At 35.9% G+C, this 24,858-nt stretch overlaps 1 protein-coding gene across 2 annotated transcripts in view; it reads left to right on the top strand.

Moving 5' to 3' along the window:
• PLXDC2 (plexin domain containing 2) overlaps positions 1-24,858 on the top strand; it is a 381,342-nt gene that overhangs the window by 202,668 nt on the left and 153,816 nt on the right. For both annotated transcript variants that reach the window (XM_012767347.3, XM_012767348.3), the window contains one exon: positions 4,218-4,287. In XM_012767347.3, the coding sequence (XP_012622801.1) occupies positions 4,218-4,287 (70 nt within the window). The remainder of the gene's footprint in view (positions 1-4,217; positions 4,288-24,858) is intronic.

Genomic DNA, 24,858 nt, shown 5'->3' with positions numbered 1-24,858 from the left:
GTGTAGTGACATAGCAAGTTTTTTCACACCTAACCAAAAATCACTCTTCTTCATCTCAGTTGGTGGCACTGTGATTCACCAGTCACCCAGCTGGAAATCTGTGCTTTGAGTTTCCTTTCACTCACTACTACATTTTTTTTTTTTTTTTTCAGAGAACAGGGTCTTCCTCTGTCACCTGGGCTAGAGTGCAGTGGCATCATCATAGCTCACTGCAACCTCAAACTCCTGGGCTCAAGAGATCCTCCTGCCTCAGCCTCCCAAGTAGCTGGGACTACAGCCATGCACCACCACATCTGGCTAATTTTTCTATTTTTGTAGAGACAAGGTTTGGCTCTTGCTTAGGCTGGTCTGGAACACCTAACCTCAAGTGATCCTTCCACCTTGGCCTCCCAGAGTACTAGGGTTATAGGAGTGAGCCACTGCGGCTGGCCTACTCCAGACTTTTAATCACAAAGTACTTCCAGTGGGAGCAGTGGGAGTGAAGGGATAACTGTCCCAGCCTTCTGACCACCAATGAAATGATTCTTAGGCACATTTTTTTTATTGTTTCTCAGAGGGTCTCCACGGGGTCAGAGACCCAACTGGCTATAATGGTAACACACCCAATACTGTACTTGTTGGGTTTTTTCCTTTCCTTGTCTCACTTTTCCCACTTCTTTTAGCAAGTGCTTACTATGCATACTCTCCAAACAAAATATCTACCCCTCTGTCCTTATATCAGGGTTGGTTTTGGGGGGAAACCCAAACCAAGCCGAGGCTTGAAGAATATGGAAGCCATGACTGACCAAGGTTGAGAGACTATTCTAATCAGAAGGGATGTCATGTAGAAATACCAAGAGCCAAGAGTTAAGGATGGAAAGTTCAAGGAACTGAAAAATGTTGATTATGACTGGCTGGAGCAGAGAGTGTGAAGAAGAAAGTGGTAAAGTAGCAGGGGCCAGTTCATGGGGTGGGCCTTAGAACTCATGTCCACCACGTTGGCATGACTCTCGGGGACAATGGGATTCTAGAGTGAGTGATTTGAAGTGGGGCTGTAATATGCTACCTAGCATGGAGGATGAATTCAAGGGGAACTGAACTCCTCTTGAAGACACTTATGATAAAGTTATTACAATAATAGAGACCTACACTTAGGGAAGAGTGTCAATAGTGACTAGAGAGAAATGAATGGATTTCCACAACTATTTAGAAGGTAGCATCTTCCTAAGTTGCCTTCGCTATTCCATATCAGGGTGAAGCAGGTAATGGTGGGAACTAAGGAAAATTGATCATTTAAACAGGGAAACATTTTCAATCATTGATGTTGCTCTTCAGGATGACTGATCTATTAGCACATTTTCTTTTTACTTATTTGTTCCTCAACGAAAAGTCTTTAATTCACGTATGCATTCCTGTGTCTTAATCTAATACTAAATGTATTTAAATATTTACAACAGCTGAGAAATTCATGTCATATCCTGCTAATTCATCCTTGATGGTAATTGATAGGGTTTGTTAGTAATAATATTAATATATATTTAAACCAAACTTCCTTTCTGGAAGTGAGAATGCTAACAGTTGTAAATTTTACCAATTTACTGATGAGTATGGAAATCAATTAGAGTGATGGAAAGCAATATCCTAAGCAAATGCCTTTGTAAAATTTTTTTCTGACATCTTTGAGATAAATGATTTTGCCATAAAAACTTTCATTTTAGCGTTATTAGTGACCGCTCATTTCAGTTAGTGCAGTGAAAATGGGTCTTGTTGTTCCTCTTAGTCAACACAAAATAAAAATGATGATAAACTTTTTTTTTTGCTTGTTTGTTTTGTTTCATTATTTTTTTCATTTTATTTCATCATATTATGGGGGTACAAATATTGTTAGGGTTACATATATTGCCCCTCCCACCCCTCCCCCCCCATGTGCCAGAGCTTCAAACGTGTCCAACCCCCAGGTGATGTGCACCCCACCCATTATGTAGGTATACACCCTTCTCTTCCTCACCCCTCCTGCCTGCCCACCACCTGATAAAAGTTTTGGGTTTTTTTTTGACATTTTGGTTACATTGTATATCTTTGCCTCTCCCTAAGAAGGGTTAGAGGTATGCCCTTCCCCCCCACAATACTCGCCACATCCCTAAGATGTGGGTCTCCCCCCAACCCGAATCCCTGGTGAACATTACCACCATTTGAGCACCATAGTTTTAAAACATCAGTCAATATCAATTTGATGGCGAGTAGATGTGGAGCCCATTTTCCATATCTTGTGTAGCCTCACTTTGAATAATGGGCTTAAGCTTAATCCAGGATAGCATAAACGGTGCTAGCTCACTGTCCTTTCTTAGAATTGAGTAATATTCCATTGTGAGCATATACCACATTTTAATTATCCACTCATGAATTGACGGGCACTTGGTTGTTTCTATGACCTGTGCAATAGTGAATTCTGCTGCGATAAACATTCAGGTGCAGATGTCTTTATAATAGAACGTCTTATGCTCTTTTAGATAGATGCCTAATAATGCTATTGCTGGGTCAAATGGTATTTCTATTTCTAGCTGTTTGAGTTATCTCCAAATTCTTTTCCACAAAGGATGCACTAGTTTGCAGTCCCACCAGCAGTGTAAGAGTGTTCCTATCTCTCCACATCCTCACCAGCATTTGTTGTTTTGGGATTTCTTGATATAGGTCATTCTCACTGGGGTCATGTGGTATCTCATTGTGGTTTCGATTTGCATCTCTCTGATGATTAGAGATGTTGAGCATTTTTTATATGTTTGCAGGCTGTTATTCTGTCTTCTTTGGAGAAGTTTCTGTTCATTTCCATTGCCCATTTCTTGATGGGATTGTTTGATTTTTTTCTTGTTAATTCTTTTAGTTCTAGATAGATTCTTGTTATTAGACCTTTATCAGAGGTGTAGAGAACAAATATTTTTTCCCACTCTGTGGGTTGTCTATTTGCTCTACTGATAGTTTCCTTGGCTGTGCAGAAACTTTTTAATTTGATCAGATCCCATTTGTTTATTTTTGATGCTAAACTCTTTATAAAGATGTGGTTTTCATTAAAAACGGAAGAAAACCTAATTGAAAGTCACTGTAAATTCTGAGTGATTAATTTCTTGCCAACTAAGTCATTAGAAATCTCTGATGAATATAAAAAAAGCAATCATTTGCTAAATTCAATCTAGATATAGTTTTTTTTTATTTTTTTAAATTTATATATTGGGAGAGATATAGTACAGAAATAGTGGAATTTTAACATAATTGCCTTTTATTATAGGTAATTTGTACGTGCAGTTGGGCTCTAAACCAGTTAATTACTTTCTCTCTGGGTCCTTTTCAGTTGATCATCTTTGTTATAACTTAATATTTTTCCTGTTTCTTGCCTAACAATACTACATCTATTTCATATCATTTCAAACATACAAAAAAGCTAGAGTTTTTTTTTTGTTTTTGTTTTTGTTTTGCTTTGTTGTGTTTTGGTTTTTTTAAAAAGTTTAACATATATTATTTATAGAAATACACATATATACTATACACACATACATATGTAAATCTATATATAATTTTTAAAAATATTAAGAGCCAAAGCTTTAGGCTGCTTTTTAGAAAAAAGAAGGGTACAATTTATGAACTTTCTTTCTAAGTCTCTCTAATTTTCCTCTATACCAAGTAAAAGTAGTTCTCCAGTAACCAGTGTTATTTATTCTGTAACTCTGTGCTTTTAAAAGTGGATATAATATACTAAATCAGAAGAGCTTATTGTATTTTAAAAATAAAAAGTTCTGCAGGTCTAGATCTGTAGGTGCAAGACATCTTCTGCCACAAAACTGCCTTTCATAAAGGGATGTATGGAAAACAAATTGAATATGTAATCATTGAAAAGAAAATCTTTCGATTTTTATTCAATGAATCTTGCTCTATTATTTTGGAGGAACTAGTCAAGCTAAAAAGAACCCCAAAATAAATTGTTCATCATGATGACTGAACTGCTTGTTCAGTGGACAACAAAAATGCAGTAGTGATGTTAACTTTATTCTTTTCACATACTTCCAACATTTAATTACCAGGAAATATATTCTTTAATCCCCATTGAGGACTCGGGCTTTCAAAGTCAACTATGATAATAATGGGGCATAGTAGAAGCATCATATGTTTTTTAAGTAAAGTCTCTTCATTTTATATTTACTATGCTCCACATTATTGATTTTCTTCTCTGGTGTTGTTCCTTGCAGAGAGTGAATCTGTCCTTCGATTTTCCATTTTATGGCCATTTCCTACGTGAAATCACTGTGGCAACTGGAGGTAAGTGATTTTCTAAACATTCACCTTAAGTAATCTGCAGTTTGACTACAGTTATTATTTTTAATTTACTTCATATTTCAAGATGGATATTTATTGGGAAAACCATTGTATTTTATCACAAAGTCTTGGGTACAAATAAAACCTAAGAAAGTGTATAAACTATTGGAAAAACTTTTCAGTAGAAAAACAAATGTAGTTATAATAAATTTCAACTTAGATTCACCTCTGCTTTCCTTTCTTTTTATTTTTTTGAGACAGAGTCTCGCTTTGTTGCCCAGGCTAGAGTGAGTGCCGTGGCGTCAGCCTAGCTCACAGCAAACTCAAATTCCTGGGCTCAAGCAATCCTTCTGCCTCAGCCTCCCGAGTAGCTGGGACTACAGGCATGCGCCACCATGTCTGGCTAATTTTTTCTATGTATCTTAGTTGGCCAATTAATTTCTTTCTATTTATAGTAGAGACGGGGTCTCGCTCTTGCTCAGGCTGGTTTCGAACTCCTGACCTTGAGCAATCCACCCGCCTCGGCCTCCCAGAGTGCTAGGATTACAGGCGTGAGCCACCACGCCAGGCCCTCCTTTTAAACTTTAATTTATTTTTCAGTAGTGTGGTAAGATTGCACAAGTAGCAGAAATTGGAATAGAGATAGAAAGAAAAGCTGCTTAAAGAAGTTGTTGGTGATTTTTAATTTTCTTTTAATGTATATGGTTGATACACACACATACACAGCCACATGTATATGAGTTTTAATCATCTGGTTTTTCCCTTTAATGCACCTATGTTGACTGACAACTCTTGTGAGAGTCTTAAACATTGAAATTCACTTCGAATTTTTGATTTTATTTTTCTCCACAAACTGGGATGTTAGTTTAGAGATTAGCAACATCCTAGCAAGACAATTATCATCCTTTATAGTATATCTCAGAAGTCAGAAATATTTTAATCCTTGAGTACTACCAGCAGAGATAAGCAAAATGCCAGAGAATATCCCTGTTCATGTTAAGACAGAGGTAGAGAAAGTAGAAGAATGAGTGTAAAAAACATAAAGATGGAACAGTAAATGAAGAAGTAAGTTGAAAGAAATCATAGGTATATGAAAAGGCTGAGTGTCTATACCCCAAACACCACAGATCAGAATCCCTTTCGTTCACTGGATCTTATGGATGGTATAGAAATCATGCTGATCATTGCTATTCTTGCCATATTTTAATATAAGACTTAGAAGATGTACAGGATTTAGAAAAAAGATTTAGAATCTGAAATATCAACAAGCAAATAACATTTTTTTGAGCACCTACCCTGAGCGATGATAAATAAAGCTGCTTCTGCGTTAGGAGCATATAGCTTAGGGAACTGTTAGACAACATAAAGCAAAATGCAGAGAATCCCTTAGAAATGATGAAATATGGGTTTCCAGGAATGATAAAACTCAAACATCTATGAGAGTCATCTAAGACTCTAGAGAAATTTTTGCTCAAGGTGTTTCTTGGAGAATGTCCCATTTTCTTTGGTTATGTCACAGAGAGGAAGATGCTGGGTAAATGTACTTATGAGGAAATGGCTAGTGCAAGATAGCAAATAACTGAATGTGAGTGAAGTCGGGAGTATGTTTACAAAAAATGTGGCAAAGTAACATTAGGAAAGCAGATTGGGACAATTTTATATAATGAGTTAAGGTTCAGTTTGCATCAGCAGTCTGTAGTTCTTAATTAGATAAGTAATGAACTTTTGATAAATTTAAACATTTGTGTGTGTAACGCCTTAAAGTGTAGGAATACTGGAGATAGTACATTTAATTACAAGAATATTCCAGCAACTGGCGTGAGAAATATTGAGGGTCTTGGTGATTCTGCTGCTTCAAACCAAGGGAGAGGAGTGATGCTATTAGCACCAGTTACAAAATCAACCAGAAAAGCTGATTTTAGGGAAAACAAGTGGTTTCAAAAAAACAAACAAGTGGTTTCAGTTGTGAAACTATTAAATTTTGTGTGAGAAAAGGACTATATGTGAATAAAATGCACACAAGGAGTACGCCTTTTGAGCTCACCATGTATGTGCTGATATACTGTTAGACATTTAATTAATGTTGTTGAAGGATTGAATGAAAAAGGAAAAGATAAAATTGAATGATGGCCCCAGTAAGCCATGAATCCTGTCCTCTCACATATATAAAGGATGATATAAACATGGGGATCTTATAATATGGACATGAGGTATGTTTTCTGACATTTAGACTATCAGTGCTCTATTTAATTTTAAAAAATGAACTATTAATCACATGTGTTCCAAACCTGTACACACTGTGGTAAAAATATGGACAGCTTTGCATTCTCAATTTCTCAGATTATTTTATCTTTACAACTCGTGTCAGACGAGAAGTAAGACAACATGAAGTAATATTTCCCATAGCGGAGTGGGTAGGATCAAACTGAAACAGATGGCTATATCATCTTTACAACTTCAAAATATCATCTTTTCTTTGAAAAGATCCTCAAAATAAGTGAAAAATCTGACATCTTGTATGATCTTTCTTCTTTGAAGAAAATACTAATGTAAAGACACTTCTTTTGTTTCTCTGCTTAAAATATGCTAGGATAGAACTTGCATATCTAAATCAATACCCTGTTTAAAGAAGCATAGCTGAGATAATTTAAACATTGACCTGGGTTTCTTCAAAATGAAACCTGAATCTCATGTAAAAGTTTTTAGTTAAATAAATAGCATGCTTTCCCTTTCATTCTTCATTCATTCAGTCAATATTGATTAAGCCCCTGTAAAAGGCACTGTGCAAGATGCTTCAATGTATACTAAGAAGGATAAGATACGTTCAGGACCTTACAATCTAAGAAGCGGAAGGGGTATGATGTGAATAAGCAGGAAGAGAAGGCTAACTGCAAGAGCTGAGGAGCAGAAATTTACTTTAAAAATTACTACCTATGCTTGCTGGCCCAATTAATCAAGAATAGGTTTGGGAAGGAGTAGCCTTTGACATTCATCTTAAAGGAAGGTAGATGTTTAGTAGGCAGACAGGCAGTTTGAGAAAGGGACATTTTTGAGGAAAGGGACATTCCAAACAAGGGGATGCTGGGCTGAGTGACAGCTCCAAGCCCATATGGAGTATGTTTGGAGGGCTGTCCAGTAAATGAATGTATCTTCAATGGAGGGCTGGAATAAGAGTCTATCAACAGGGAGATGGGAAGAGTGATGGGAGTACTTTGAACATTAGGAATTTGAATGAGATTCAACAAGCACTGGGTTTCTTAGAATAGAGGGTAGGTCTGGACTAATCTGGCAGTGGAAGGCAGGGTAGGGTGAGGGAGGGGTTGGAAGACAGACAAAGTGGTTATCAGGATTTTTAGCACTTCTTTGTGGGTTATGGTACCTGAACTAGGTTGGGTGGTGGGTAGGAAAGGAGAGAAGGAGCCAGTGCAAGACACGTAATTTGAGTTGTTTAATGATTGGGTTGGAAAGGTTTCCAGCCAAAAGGATCCATTAGAATGCAGTGAATACAGCTAAGAACAGCTTACAGGACTTCTGAACCAATGTTTTGATGGATCTCTTCTGTGATTGACTCGATGTTATAAGCAGACAGTCCCATTTGACAAATGCTCACTGGCCTTACAAATCTTAAAAAGGTTATTAACCATGGGAGGCTTGGAAGAAAAATGGAAACCATAGGTCAGGTTTTATAAAGTTGACTGCAGGCCATTTCAAATAGATCAGGGGCAGGGATTTTTAAGTGGAAACACATAGATGTCACTTCTATTGACTGCCAATTCTCTTTGACTGTGTCTACAAATCCTTTTTGAACCTGATTCTACACTGGGTGTGGGAAAAAGCACAGTGAAAAGTTTTCATGGTGAAGACAAGCTGTGCAAATAAATAAAGGGGATGCTTTAAACCGCAATCCTCTTCATCTTACTTCACTGGTTTGCTATTTTCCATACTTCCTTAAAATCTCTTTCTCTCTCTTCACATGGACACAAATTTATTTAAAACTAAAATTAACTTCAAGATAATGCTTTGTGTTATTGCTGGGATCAACATAATTTGAAAACAGAAAGTTGTTTAAAAATATAGACACATACATAATTCACTATGGCCCATCTTTGTATCTTATATGCATTTCTTTATGAGTAAACCTAAGTTTCCAGCTAAAAATATAAATTAAAACTAAACACCCAGTCATTTACTTATAAACTACAAAAATAAAATTTTGCCTATTAGGTATTTTAATATTCAAAAGCTTCAATCATCCATACTAATAATGCACAAAATGAATTGGAAATACCATCTTATTTTCTGGTTCACTGATAGCAGAATCTGAAAGCATTCATTTATCTTGCTATTTAAAAATACTTTAGAATACAAATATTTCAGACATTAGAAAACTAGTCCTCTGTGCATTTCATAAAAATATTTTCATTAATGGTATCACTAAGATGTGTTGTTCACATATCACACTGCATATTTTCTTTCTATGAATACTTTAATTGATTCTTTTTTATTATTAGGCTGCTAATGTTATCCTTTAAATGGTTCAGAATATAGATTTAAGTCTGAGGATTTGATTTTTGATTTCTGCAGCTATCACTAGTAATGATATTTTTACCTGAGTCCCTCAGGGGTACATATGACCGTGATGAGTTGGAGGTGGGTAGGGTGGGTTAATTGCTACTTTATTTAATGGGGAAGAGAAGAGGTGAGGTTATTCAGATATTTGTGTAGAGAGATGTATGTAGAGAGATGTCAATTCATAATTAAAATAAAGTGTGGAATTGCAGGCAGTTGGACATGAGATTTAAAATCAAAGATGACATGAATTAAAAAGCTAATGATGAAAATGTGTCACTTACCTTGATCATATAAAGGACTTTCCCCTTCTTCCTTTCTCCACAAATTTCTACTTACAGATTCCATAAGAAAACTTTTTAAAATTTTAGGTCCACTTTATTTCATTTGCCACATGGTAACTAATAAAATATAAAAATGTTTGCTAAGTAATAAATTTTTGATATTTGAAAAACTAATGCATGGACATTAAAAAACTCAAACAGGAAAAAAGAAAATGAAATCTTTCTTCCTCTGCCTCCTAGTCTACCAAGTTCCCTCCCAAGAGAAAAACAACTGTTACTCTATGAGCTATAGTATATTAAATTCAAATTTAGAGTAATTTCTGGTATATCTGGTTAATAATCCTTTGCTTTTTCCCGTTAAACCATCAATAAGAGATATTTTTGTAAAGTAATGAATATTCTCTTGCTTGGGTTCAGGAAGTATATTACCAAATCTTCCAGCTTCTTTTTTGTTCTGGCTTTTAAATAGTAATATTTTAATTGTAGTCCCAAATAATATTTCATGCTTTTTAGAGGGACTTGATTAATAACAAGAATAAAAGGCTTTCTAGGATAGGAAGAAAGTTAGTTATTACTCATAATGATTGATTTATAAATACCAGCCCCATCTTCTTTCAAATGTAAAACCTCATAAAACAGACCTTGATGTATCCATTAACTTTCTGAATCTAGTAAGAAAGTGAATGGTGTTATTTTGTCTTCATTATTATTATTAACAGAGAGCAGAGGTTGTGGAGTATCTGGAAATTCTATGCATGAAGGGAAGGCACTAACGAGAAAGATCCTGGCCAAAAGTAAATCCATTCCAATTTGGTTCACTAATTTAAGGTAACAAGTTCAGTTCTCAAGGATTCTGGATGGAAAGATAAATTGTGTGATGTCTGATCTGCTGCATCTAAGTGATTCTCTGTGCTATATACCTCCACACACCTAAGAGTTTGTCTTGGCAGTACCCGTTGATAATTTACTCTTCCCCCAATCTGTCTAGTGTCAGCAGTAGATTTAGCAGTGTCACCAACATTGCTACATTTAATGTCTCTGTGGCTTCATGAATTGCATATTCACCAGCACCTGTTTCTACTTGTATTTCATTAGCACTGGCTCCCTGGGCTGGGAGTGGGAAGTGTAGTTGGAGATTAGGCCAGTAGGAGACCCAGAGAGGGACCACCCAGTCTAAAACTGTGTCAATAGGAAAAAGCAGGGAAAATACCAGAGGCAGAAATATGGGTAGAATGAGAGAGGACAAATATAAATCAACAAAAGAGAGAGGTGCATTGGCACATGGTGGGTAACATCATGGTTGGGGATATGAATAGGGGAAGACTGACCAGCTGAGATGAGGATTTGGGTAAAAAGCAGATTTCCCAGGCTCATCCCCTTTTGGTGCCATAATGACAGCTACAGAAGATTCCACTTATCACTAGCACTTGAATATTCACTTAGGAATGTTTGTCTCTAGAAAGCACCATTCATCTTCTTCCAGTAGATCCAGGCTGTATTTGAAACATGGGCGATAATATGTTGCTTGCATCCTTTCCTAGTCACTGCAGAAATAATTCAGATAAATAACAATTTTACACAGATGCTTAAATACATCACCCAATTGAAAATAAATGGTGTCTAAGTGACTGTTTAATTAATTTGGTAACAACATATGGCAGAGTGCTCTAACATTGTCCAATCCTGGAAAATAAAGGAAAGCAGTATTAAACAGTGCAGGGCTGACCCTGGCCATTTCAGGAATGAATTCAAAAAAGCTCCCTCAATTTCTACCAAAGCCAAAAATTGAACTTCGTTTTCTCAGAGAAGCAGTCAGGCACATAGCTTAAGGTACATAGACTCTGGAATCAAAATGCCTTGGTTCATAAGCCATGCCAATCATAGCTATATGATCTTCACCAAATTACTTAATCTCTCTTTTCTCAGTTTTCTTACCTGAAAAATGACACAATGAAAATGCATGGCTCATAAAGATATTTGTAAAATTAATGTATGTTAATGATACCTGTTTCATAAAATATTCTACATAATTACTATATATTATTACTATAATTTTTTGCATTTAAGTTTTCTCCTTTATTCTTTTCTAAAAAGCTTTCTTTGCAAAGCTTGTGCTTATTTATTAGAGTAGTTTCTCTGTTGTTTTCTTTAATGATATCATTCATTGGAGTTCTCTCTACAAGCATAAGAGGGAACTCAAGGAATGTTTAGGAAGCTAACTCATTTTCATCTCTATTTCTTTTAAAGGCTGGCTCAGCCATTTATGACTGGGAAGTATAATAACATGTAGATAACTTAGGATATCCAGTTTATCAGGATGGCTACATCTGTCATTTCCAAGTGCAGTTCCGAATCTCTCCTAGAGACTGACCCATGATGACATTCTGGGATTCTGGGACTTCACCTGGAAATCTTACAAAATTTAGCAATTTTTTAACACTCGAAAGAATCTTGAAATCTTTCTCTAATTGTGATATCATAGTTCATAACTGGGTGAACAAGCAGTATTATAATCAGCAGGCCACACATATCATCATGTTTCCTCTTCTCCCTTTGTATAACAAGAACTTTAGGGACAAATCATCAAAGCATAAATTTGGTTATGAGGAAAATGATGGGGACAGGATGGACATCTCCCCAGTAGCACTTAGGTCACCTTTCTTAGACTTGAGATTCATTTAATTGCTAACAATCCAACTCAAAATGTATTGAAGACCCGACCCCAAATGCAAAATTAAATGTTAAATTCATGTGTGATGCTTTATCTGTAAATTAGGAAGCAGATTTCCTTATGTGTACCTATAATTTCAATGCTACCTTTATTTCAGGATCTTCTCCTATATTTTTAATACATTACAGAAAACCAGTAAGATATATGTGAAAGTAGCTCAAAATCATGTTCTCTCTTCAAGCTGCAAAGCTCTGAGACATAGTACTAAAAAAAAAATCTAAATGTTTTGTTGGCTAATTCTAATGGGGTTATGATAGGTTTAGATTACTTTGTTGATTTCACTAGCCTGAGGGCTACAGAGAGATTTTCATTTAATCTGCTAGAATTATTGTTCAAATGAGAGGTTTCTCCTGAAGGCAAAGAAGATGGAAGAAAAGGCCTTTTAATTGGTTTATTGTCAATTTTCACAGCTACATTCAAAAACAAGCATCCTTTAGTTAATAGCTTGTAGAGAAAACCACAGCACTTTTAGATAACTGCAGAAAAATGGAAAATTAAGGGAATTTGAAGCAATTAGATTTTGCAAAATAAAATTGTATAAATGATAGAGTGAAACTATCTAATTTTAAAAATTGTGATAAAATATAAATAGCATAAAATTTACCATTTGTGAATTTACTGTTTATAAAGTTTTAGTCATTGAGCTCTAAATTAATTTTTTTTTTGTTTTTTCCTGCTTCTCCTCTTCTTTTTCCTACTCCTCTTCTTCTTCTTCTTCTTCTGATTATTGGTAATCTCTTCAGGTAATTTATTAGTTTCCTCCAAAATGCCTTGAAAACACAACTATTCCCCAAACTTTTACTCCAGTGTATTCTTGTAAGCCAAGTTTACTGTTCTCACTTTCCCTTTTTACCTTTCTACCTCTCAATAATTAAAGATTATCTTGGGGAAATTTTTAAAGCTATTTCTTTTATATTAGATAAAGTCTAATAACACTGTTGATATAATTTGGAAATTATTAAGTACTCCTAACATGTACAGTTTAAAAAGGAAGATTCGTGGAATATTATATAACTAAAAATTAGTGTGTTAGCATGGAAATAATGTTTATAATAATAATCAAGGTGTAAAATTGTAGTGTGCTATGATGGTAGATATTTAAGAAATAAATTATTTAGAAATAGACATCTGCACTTGAATGTTTATGGCCCAATTCACAATTGCAAATATGTGGAAACAACTCAAGTGCCCATCAATACATAAGTGGATTAATAAAATGTGGTATATGTATACCATGGAGTTCTACTCAGCCACAAAAAACAATGGTGATCTAGCATCCCTTATATTATCCTAGATAGAGCTGGAGCCCATCCTTCAAAGTGAAATATCACAATAATGGAATAACAAGCACCACATGTACTTGCCATCAAATTAGTACTAACTGATCAACACTTAGGCGCTCACCTGGAAGTAACATTAATTGGGTGCCGGACAGGTGGGAGGGAGGTGGTGGTGATGGGTAAACTCACAACTAATGGGTGTGAAGCACTGTATGGGGGCATGGAACCCATATGGGGGAGAAAAAAAGAAATATGTACAAGACAAGTAGAATGAAAGAAGAGCAAATATTGATTGTTTTGAAATGAAGACATTGTGAATGGCTATTTTTCTATTCCCTAGATTCCAAATATTCAGTTGAAAAATATTAAGTTTATATTTCAATCCATCTATAATATTATAAGAAGTAAGAATCTGATTTCCTTTCAATAGAGATGCTTACTCATTTAACTAACACCACTTATTAAATTTTTATTTCTTGCACTGATATACAATGCTGCTTATATTCTAAATTCTCTTATTTTCTGTAGGATTTGAAATATGTTATTTAAATTAACCTGATTTATTTTATCATAAATATAAATTATAACTACAAAAATACATTAGAAGAAAACTAGAGAACTATTATTTTTAGATTTGAAATTGAGAACATTTTTTGAAAAGTGAGACAAAGCCTAGAAACCAAAAAGAAAATATTGATAAAATTACATATTTAAATTTTGCACATATTAAGAATTCATGGCATTTAAATACTGTCATTTAAGAAAAAGGAAATAAAAATCTGGAAAAATATTTGCAATGCTTATGACAATCAAAGAGATATTTTCCCTAATATATTAAGACACAGTGTAAGAAAAAGGCAAAGATTGCAACTAAATAATGAGAAAATGACAATGTTTATTAAAAAGGGATTACAGAAGCTTCTGATGTCAGCTCTCCATTATAAAGAGTCTGGAAGTTGTCACTTCTCGTTCTAACAAGAAAAAGCTGGACAAACTAAAAGACAACATCTTTTATTGGACCCATGAGACAGTTGAGATTCCAGGACAAACCACTGTCCCCAAAATCTGGATAGACAGGCATCCAAAGAGACACAGCGGAGATCTGCCTCTCTGGAGCAGAAGCCACTAAGCCACTGGAACCACAAATTGGTAATAACATTTAAATAGTAACTTCAGCAAAGATAGAGTTTGAGTGTAGATTAGCTTGGGGACTGCTGTCTTATGGAGACCCTTAAACTTTTGTGGACTTGACCTCTGGGAACCACATCAGTTTCTACCAGTAAAGATCAGAGAAAGGTCTCCTCATGGTTCTGCTCGGGGAGAGGAAGAGTAATCACTGTGAAATGTACCCAGAGACTTCTCCAAAACAAAGACCTAATCTGCAAGGGAAAGCTTTTTAGCTAGGGGGAAAGCTTATCTCAGCCTGGGGAAAGTCATTTCTCTCCATAGAGCAGCCTGCTTGAATCTTCCTGGCTCACATAAGGGGAAAATAAAAATACATGATCCACAGCAGCCAAGATGTCAAGGAATAGATCAGATCAGGAATGCTCTATCCAGGGAAGGGAGTAAGAGGCAAGAAGAACAAAACAAAACTATTCCACTAGAGAAACCCTTGTGAGAGAATAATAACCCAAAGGTACACGTCCACTAAAAACTGAGAAACTTCTAAAATTGAAGTACAAAGAGAAAAGAAAAAAGAATGAAAAAACAAAACAAACCATCCCAAGAACTATAGTACAATAAAAAGGTGTAACATACATATAATTGGAATATTAGAAAAGAAGTAAAAAGCAACAGAAGATATATTTGAAATAATAATGGCTGAAAATTGTCCAAAATTGACAGACATGAAACTAGGAAGCTCAGTGAACACCAACTGGAAAATAAACAACCAAGAAAACCCCCCAAAACAATACCTAGGCATTATTATTTTCAAACTGCAAAAAACAAAACAAAACAACAACAGCAGCAGCAGCAAAAGACAAAGAAAAAATCTTTAAAGAATCCAGAAAAAACCATACCTCACTACAAAATACTTGCCCGGTAGTCTTCAAAACTGTCTTGGTCATCAAAAACAAAGGCAACTTGAGAAACTGTCACAGTTAAGTGGAGCCTAAGGAGACATGAGGACTAAATACAATGTGATACCTTGACGGAGATCCTGACACAAGAAAAGGACTTTACATATAAAAACTAGAGAAATCTGAATGCAGTTAGTTAATACTTTTGTATCAGTATTGCATCATTAATTTTGACAAAGCTACCTGATAAACCATGTATGCAGTACATGGAAAGACAGTATTATCTTTGCAACTTTCTGCACAACTAACTTATTTTAAAATTAAAGGTTTGTTTATTAAAAAAAGAAAATACAAATGGCTGTTGAACATAAGAAATATGTAATCTCATTCCTAGTAAGTGAAATGAAAATTAAAACTACAATAAGATACTATTTCACTTGTGTGATTTGAACCAGCCATGAGACCTTGCCCATAGCCGGCACTCAGTCCACGCGATAGTCTGTGCTGTGCATTGACGATGAATCCGTTTTGCTCTTGTGTGATGAGGAAAGATTTAAAGCACTGAAAGCTTGTTTTACTTTATAGGCAGCTTTACTTGTAATGTAAATCAGAATAGGTAACATATGCATATGTGTTTTTATTACGTTATTTTTAAATGTTCACAATTTTATTTTGATAAATGAAAAATTAGAAAAGTCATATCATGGCTATCGGCTAAAGTCGACACTCAGTTCATCTGTGGCTATCCACTATAGTCGACGCTCATACCGAAGTGGTTAAAAAACAATATTCTCTTTAAGGTTTGGAGAAAAATGTAAAATGTACTCTCAAGCATTGCTGATGACAATTATTATTCTCTACTAAAATATAAAATGTATAATTGGCACTGTGATTTCTACTTCTAAAGGTATATTCTATAGGTGTATTCACACATCTGTGAACAATATATATAAGGTTATCCATTGCTAAAGATTGAAAAACACCTGAATGCCAATCAGTAAGAAAGTTGAAGTTGTGAACAGGTTAAAGAAATTATTGTACACCGTAGAATACCGTGTCGCCTTTAAACACAATGAGATAGCTTTATGTGTGCTTAATGAAAAAAGCAAGGTGCAGAACAATGTTACATATACACATAGTATGTGTGTAGTAAATGTATACAGACAGATGTATTATATATGCAAAAGTTATCTCTGCAATAATCTAGAAGAAACATGTATGTGCTTCCAAGTGAAGAGTAAAATCTCTGGAGAGATATATAAGAAACTATTAACATTGGTAACCCTCAAAGAGAATTGGTGGATGGCTATGAATCAGGAATAAGAAGGATGCAATTTTCACAATCATTTGTGCATGTCAAATTATCAGTGTGCCCATGTATTAGCTTTCAAACACTATTAATATTTAAAATTCTTATTGGTAAGAATTGAAGGGAATAATTTTTGCAGTGTATGTATTTGTTTTTATTTAATATAATCTTATAATATGTGCTTATCAAACAAAATGAACAGTTTTTAAAAGTATAAGGCATGAAGCTTTTTTCATAATTATTTTTATTTCAAAATTTATTATGTTTTAGAGTTGGAGGCAGTGAAAATTGTTCATGAAATTGCCTGTTTTGTGAAGAGAAATTATTTAAATTGCTCTTTGAAGGGCTTATGAATACTGAACCCTTAAAACATCCTAAAACATAGGACCCACAACTCCGGTTTTATATATCTGAGGTTTCTCTGGATAAAACTGAATTAATATCAAATGAATGTGGCAGCGAAAGAAGGGGAAAAATATATTTGTGATTCTTGATTTAAATGTAACAGTCATATTAGGAATATTAGAATATCCCCATTTAATTAATCAACACATATTTTTACATTATTAACAACTATGTAGTTTACAATATGATAATTAGAAACTAAAAATAAATTCCCCAGGCTAAGGAGAAACAGGAAAATGTAAGTGGTCTGTACATGTTATTGTAAGTCTTGCAAATTTGGCAGCAAGAAGCACTGAGCCTTCAAGAGTAGCTCAATGAGGAAGAGGAAGTGAATTGGAAATGGGTAAGGAAGAAATTGGTGGAGCGCCTCTTGCTGTGGGGCTGGACAATTTTTAAATTAGGATGTCCAAAGGGCTTAGTGACTTTGGGGTTCAAATTGGGTAGGAGTCAAATTCTGAAAGTAAGAGTCTTCCAGAATATTTAAGTTCACGGCAATGTCCTGATTCTGGGCAATCTATCTTTAATCGGGGCTCAGAGGAGCAGGAACCTGGCTGGGTTTTAAGGCTGTCGTTATAGCAGGGTGATGGGATGAGAAGGCACAGTGATACCTTCATGAAACCATTCTGAGTAACTGAGACTCCTTGTGGACAGTGGATAGATGGTAGCTTCCCTGTGAAGGCATGGGGCCAGGGACTGGTTTAGGCCAGAAAGGATGAGTTCCAGAGCATGAGATTACACAAAAAGGACAGCTATATAGGGTAGCAGACAGTTAGCTATTGGCTGCCCTCAACAGATACCCCATTGAGCAAAGGAAAGACTGGCCTGATGGGACAGCCACACATCTCTCTTGCATTTAGTCAAGAATGTATAGAATGAACGATTTAAGGACCAGTTGCTGAAGGTGCCCAGACAGGCAATGGTAGAGGTAAAGGAATTACACAAGCCCTGGGTGTGCAAAAATATCCCTATTGAGAAATCAGTACCTTTTTAATATTATCCGAATAGCATCTTTCTTTCAGTGTATTTCTTATGCAGTAAATATTTTGCCTTTTTTAAATATGTAGATGGCACAGCTGTCAGGTCAAGGACAAAAGCATGTATTTCTTTTTTTCCTTTAGAAGTGACGAGTTGTTTAGTATAATGGTTGGTCGCATAGCATTTCTCCAAGCAGCTCAGCACTGTTAGTACCAGACTCTGATCTAGGGGCTTTAAACAAAAGCTGCTGTTAAATTCAGGCTTTTTTAAAAATCTTATTTTCATAAACTGAACCGCAACTATGTTTTCTGACACTTTATGCTTAGCAGATGTCTACCGGAGAACTGATAAAATGTTAGAATGCGTAGCAGACTTGGCCTCAGAATTGCCTGGAGTGCTTCTTTAAAACGTGGATATCTGCTCCTGGCTTACAGAGGCTGCTCTAGAATTTCTGTGTAGGAGGGGCAGGGATCAACGACCTGTTTAGAAGGTGAGAGGAAAGAAGGGAAGACACTGGTAAAGGCTCTCTAAGCTGCGTTTGCGTAGGATGCACACTGCTTTTTCTAAGGTTCTCTGTTTCATTTTAATAAAAATGGCAAAGATTTCTAATGTTTCAAATTTCAAAATGTGCACGAGATTTGTGCTTTGAATTAATTATGATGGTTGACTTGAAGAGACATCGGAAAGTAATACCAATAATGAGGACTGAAAGCCCCATTGAAGCGACCCCTGGGCACCACCACTCCTACTCAATTAAGACTTTTGGTGCCAGGATCCAGGAATGTTGTTCTCAGTAACTCCCAGGTGATTCTCATGTGTATGTGCATGCCTGAGGGTACAAAACACACTTTAAGAAACAGTGCCTTTATGTAACATCTGGTCAGTGAAGACTCTCTAGTAAAAATGTCCTTATAAAAATCATTCTTCTTACACCATAAAGAAAGCAATTAGAGGTTTTAGGCATAAATTCAACTACAGCTGCCTATAAACTATATAAGAGGGGAAAAAGCCACTACTCATCTCTTAATAAAATATCTAATTACTTTCTTGTAATAGTTTGCTTGACAGGTTAAGATTTAGACTGTGGAACATGAGACTGTTCTTATGAGGCTCAACATCACCTCTGTTTTGTGTCTGTCAACCTGAGTTTCTCATTAGGGACACATACTGTTTTCATTTGTTTGTCATCTGACAATATTTAAAGATAGCAAGCCTATTTGTCTTTCATTAACTTTTTCCAAATCTATGCCCTAAACTGTAATGGGGCATGCTTCTTTTTTTGTTGTGCTGTTTTCTTTAGGAAATAAGGGTATTCTGCTAGTTATTTTTCCCATTTCCCCCAATGCAAAGCAAACAGGCTTCTCTTAGCTTGGTCCCAAAGCCAAATTTTCGGTGGCCTTTTCGAATTCACATTATAGTCATATGCCAATTGGGTAAGATCTCAAAAAGGGATAAAGAAGAAAGGGTTTTTTTCCCCCTGCCTTTAAGAATAGGATTCAAGGAGATAGTATTTGTGACAATCACCTCATTAAAATCACCCATTCTTGAAGTGAACATTTGTAGTAGCTCCTTGAAAAATCAAGCTTGTAGCACACCTGAGCAGTTAACTTCAGAGAAGTGATGTAAATGCCAGTCTGAATAACCGCTGTGCTTATACCTGGCTTGTGTTAAAAGCAATGTCTTTTTTAAGATTAAAGCTTTTCTAAGACAGTGCCTGTTGGATCCTACATGTAAGGCAAAAGGACATAAGGACAAGACAAGAAATTTCTTCTAAATTTTAAAGGGTAAATTTATAATTAGTAAAAACTCTCCATGAGCCCTTAATTTTGGAAAGGCAAAAATAAGAACAAAAATATCATTACGAAGGTCTTGATTTTATAGCGCATAAGTCTATTTTAGAGTATTAGTTTCAGTATTCAGGGACCATATTTCCTATCACAGTCAAACCTGCTTCTTTTTGTAGCAAGGCTGGGTGGGTCCACAAGAACCAATAGGAACCACAGGCCAACAAGAACCCCAGAATTTTATCTGAGAACCACTTACTTATTAAATTTTCAGTTCCACCCTAACATCCATGCTCTGGCTTGAAGAGGAGATCTTCCTTTGCACTGTTCAGCTTAAAGATAGTGAGGATCTACCTGTAAGTTAGAGAATATTTAACATAATTTATTAATACTAAAAATGGTTGGCTGGCTGAGTAATTTAAAAAATGTGCCAAGTTGTCCATTTCCATGTAGAAAAGCACAATCCATCATTTCCATTCCATTTGCCTTCCACAGAGAATAGCTTCAAGCCAATAAATATTGATGTTGTCCAGTGAGAAATTTTTGAGCTACATATGTAAAACCCTGAATGATCTTTGAGCCACTAGAAGCTTCTAACCTTATGTAATTTTTCTTCCTCCAATAGATACAGTTTAAGTATTTAAGTCTTGACATTTTGGCAGTTGGACACACTATTCCTGATGAAAAGCTACTTGCTAGCAATGAAAAAGCAATTTCTTAACCTAATGAAGTAGATAATTTAAAACCAAGGGCAATATATTTGCAGTTTGTTTTAAAAGAAAAATAAGTAGGCTACATTTAGTAGCAGCATTTCTGTTATTGGATTGTGGTTTCCATGTCCCATGTTTATTTCATTAGAATATTTTTAATAATTATTTCCTTGCAACTTCTGACATATCCTTGAACCTTCCTGGTGTTTTGATCAAGGGCACGTTGGTTATGGTCTTTGGTCACACCACCCCATCATGCCTTAACTTGAATGCTAATGAATTTTAGCCTGCATAGAATCAAAGAAATGGGAGATATAAATTCCTATAGAAAAGACTCTATAATCATTATTCCATTTTTTCATAACATCAAAATTATCTAAACAGCCATGGGTCAAAGAGTGAAAATTCAAATACTTCAGAGCACTAGAGACCTAAGTGGCCTGGAGATGTTTCAAATCTACTTTAACTGTGCTTCTGACAAGTGGTCCCTGATGTGTAGAGTAAGGATATCTCCTAATGCTGCAATTTCTGTGCCAATGCTTATTTTAAAGAGCTGCAATGAAGGAGCTAAGTGTTTCCAGTATGTATTAAATTATTTTTAGTGAAGATCCCCAAGGCAAATGAGAATTTGTAGCCTTGCATTTAAGAAGAAAGAATAATGAGTGAATAAGATATTTTTCTGGGTTGAAAAGAATTATTGAGGTTTCAACATTTCAGTGAACAGCTGTTACTCAGGGGTAACTACTATTTATTAGTAGTCATAAAGCCTGTTGTTAGTAGTAGGGTCTGCTATTTACAAGGAACAAGGTTGAGTACTACAGATTAAACAAAACAAAAGACATGATCTCTGTCTCCAAAAAAGATAGAGATAGATTATAAACACTACCTGTAGTAAACTATTCACATTTACCACCTGGTCGACAGCAGAGCATGTTGGTTAAAGAGGCAAGCTATGAAGTAGTAATAATATGGCCTTGATTCTAATACCCTCTCTGCTATTAACAGCATTTGGTCTTGTTTTCCTTACTTTTCTTATCTATAAATTGGATATATCAATAGCACCTAACTTAAAAATTGTTGTGAGGCTTAAATATTACAATATATGTAAAGTGCATAGAGCAGTCATTAGTAAATGCTAAACATTCAATAAGAACTAGCTACTTTTTATATTTGCTAAGGAATATATCTACACTACAATTTAGGAATATTACTACCACATATAATTTTCCTTAAATATTGTATTTGACCTTGTGTAGAACGCACAGCTTCTGAGATGCTGAGGCACAAGCTGAGCTCACAACCAGCTGTGAAACTCCTTCCAGCACATTCTTTCCATAGTGGATGATTAAATCTGTGTGTGCTTCCACAAAACCATCAATAATACATATCACGCACCTTTAGAACCACCCACAAATAATCAAAATACAAAATGTTAATTTAGTAAAATTCAAAAGTCTGCTGTTAAATTTTTAAAAATAAATATACACATACATGTACATATATGTATCATATATACATGTGACACATATGTGATATGACACACATGCATGTATATATGTATGTGTACATATATATATCATATGTTGTAGAGATATTAACAAAGGCTTTGGAAGCTGAGACACAAAAGCCAATTCCCACTGTATGAGTCATGAATGAATTTATGGAGGAAGTATCATTTGACTTGAAGCAAGAGTAGGCTTTTGGTAGGCTGAGAAGCTGGGGAAAGCAATTGCAGGCAGAGGATGTAGAAGTACAGGTAAACCCTAAACATACTTTCAGAGAATGATTTAGAGTCCAGGGACTTGTCCGCAAGATTCATGGAGGGATTTACTATGAGAGAAGGCCAGGAATATGGGTTAGGAACATTATGTAAAAGTCCTTGGTATTAGGAGAAGGTTGAACTTTATTTAGTAGCCCGTGAGCTGGGGCCATTGGAAGGTTTTATGACAGAAATTATTATGGTTGTTTCTTTGTTTATATAGTGAAAGATGGATGGAAAGCAGGCACTGGTCATCATTTCCATAGTCCAGTTGAAAAAACAATGGTGCCTAAACTGGGCCAAGGTGAAAGACTAGACAGCAGGGGATTGAGAGGTGACAGTGCATTGACCAAACTTTTACTATGTGGTAGGTGTCTGAGGGCGAAAGAGAGCCCAAGAGAGAATAAGAATTAACTGACAATATAAGAGACACAGAATAAATAGCACTCTCACGCTTTTAGTGATCATCTCATCTTTATCTTAACAGGGGCTCCATCTTGAGTTGGTAAGGATGAAAATGGGTGTTAGGTTCTATATCCATTGTTTTTTTGTTTTGTTTTTTCCAAGATCTTCTTGTAGCATAGGTGAATAAGAGGGAAAGCCCATAGTCGCCTTGACTCAGACACCCTAGTGAACCATGGGGCTTGTCTAGTAACACACTGCCAAGGGCACAGCTGAGTGTCAGGGAAGCTGGCTCACCACAAATGAAGCTGAACCTTTACCACTTGGTAAACCAGCCGTCCTAAGTGCTGGGTGCACAGTGCCCACAGAGGTTCATGGTGGTTCAATGGCGGTTCATATCCCAATCCTATGCCATGTTTTGGAAACTGACAGGAGAATTAAATAGTAAACAGAGAAAAATGCCTATGTGTATCCTGAGATACCAGATGATTTTTAAAGTTCAAGCACAATTCCCACCAAAGTCAAGTAATAGCAACCATTTCTCACAGAAAATAAAGCAAAAAGCAAAACTGACATCACTCTTAGGTTCACTAGCAACATCCGAATGACAACAGATTAGAAAGTCATAAAATCTAAGCAAAAGGTGACCCTGATGAATGAGTGAATTAGATAGAAGGGAAATTATGGAGAAAGATGAGTTGCATATTCTTCTACTGCTATTCCCTGGAGAAAGAGACAATACTGTGCATATATTTGACCTTTTTGTTTTTTGTTTTTTGAGATCTTCTTGCCCCAGCCTCCCCTGTAGCTGGGACGACAGGCATGGGCTACCATGCCTGGTGAATTGTTTTATTTTTTTGTAGAGACATGATCTCACTGTGTTGTTCAGGATGGTCTCAAGCAATCCTCCTGCCTCAGCCTCCCAAAGTGCTGGGGTTACAGACATGAGCCACTGCACCCAGCCATCCTTGTTTTGCTGTTTATATACATTTTTATCACTAGTATACTTTCCCTTATTTTGTGCCGAGTAAATTTAATATTTAAGGTACAATTAATGCCTTCAGTAAAATGATTCATTAACAAGGTAGAAAAAAATAAAGTTCTTGAAATTCTAAAGTTGAAAATTTTCTTTGTACATAACATTCTGTAAACATTGTACATCAGTTGCGGATTGAAAGCAATATGGCTTTGAAGTAAACTGTCATTACTTAAAATCCCCCCAAAATAATTCCCCCACAAAACATATCCTAAAAGGTAAAGGTTCACCACATTTTAACATTAATCGGAAAAGCATACTTTTAGGCAATATTAATTGTATTATGAATATGGTATCCCATTTGCACAATTCAGATATGAAGATATTTTCCTTGAATCAAATGTCTAATGACTAAAACTTAAGACACACTATCCTGAGGCAATAGGTTAACACATCATTTTGCCACCTCAGTTGTATACAGGATGAATGTAGCTTTGTGAAATTGATCTTTGACAGCTTTCCCATGATTTAAAACATCAAAATGCAGATATATCCAGCCTAGAACTTTCCGTGAATTCAGATGTATTTATTCACCAGCATTTGGGGAGCATCTCTGTGTCGAGGTCCTACAGGAACCTCCAAGACAATAGAGAATTCAACACCACACTCCCCACTCTCACCACCAGCCTACCCTCCTGCTGTGTTTCCTGCCTCAGAGAAATGAACGTCCACCATCCCTTTTTCCAAACCCAAAATCTTGCTGCCATATTTCTTCCCTCTCTTCTCAGCAATTCTCATGTCCAAGTCTTGAACAGTTGTACTTTTTAATCTTCCTCAAATACAACAACTTTTTTACATACTTTCTGTCTTGAGCTTCACTTCCCTCTTGGATAGCTCATCTCATCTTCTAATTCACTGTTATTCTTCAGATCTTGCCCTTCCAAACTTTTCTCCACATGACAGAATAAGAATCTTTTAAAGATAGGGCATGTCCTTTCTCTTCAGCAGGCATTTCATGCAATGGAGGCTGTTCATTTCTTCAACTTTCTCTCTTATCCAAACAGTCCTCCTACACTGAGTTTCAGTCATGTTTAAATACTTCCAGGTTCCAATAACATTCTTTTCCTTGTCTCAGGTCTTTTAAAATGCCCAAGTCTTTAAGTCTAAGATCTTTGCTGGAGGTGCTCTTCCTTCTCAGATTCTTAACCTGGATCATCCCTACTGTGTGGTCTGAGTCCAGCGTCCCTTCCCTGTGCCCACTAGCACCTGCTCCTCAACTCCTGTTGTAGAACGTCTGTTCCTCTAACTCCTAGCCACCTCCTCTATCTGCTACCTTTACCTCCAAGCCTCTCAATGGCACCTAGGCAAG

The sequence above is a fragment of the Microcebus murinus genome, chromosome 25 (genome assembly GCF_040939455.1).
Source record: "Microcebus murinus isolate Inina chromosome 25, M.murinus_Inina_mat1.0, whole genome shotgun sequence".
Classification (NCBI taxonomy): Eukaryota; Metazoa; Chordata; class Mammalia; order Primates; family Cheirogaleidae; genus Microcebus; species Microcebus murinus.
The sequence above is the reverse complement of the archived record's forward strand: the minus strand, read 5'-3'. Positions and strand labels throughout refer to the sequence as shown.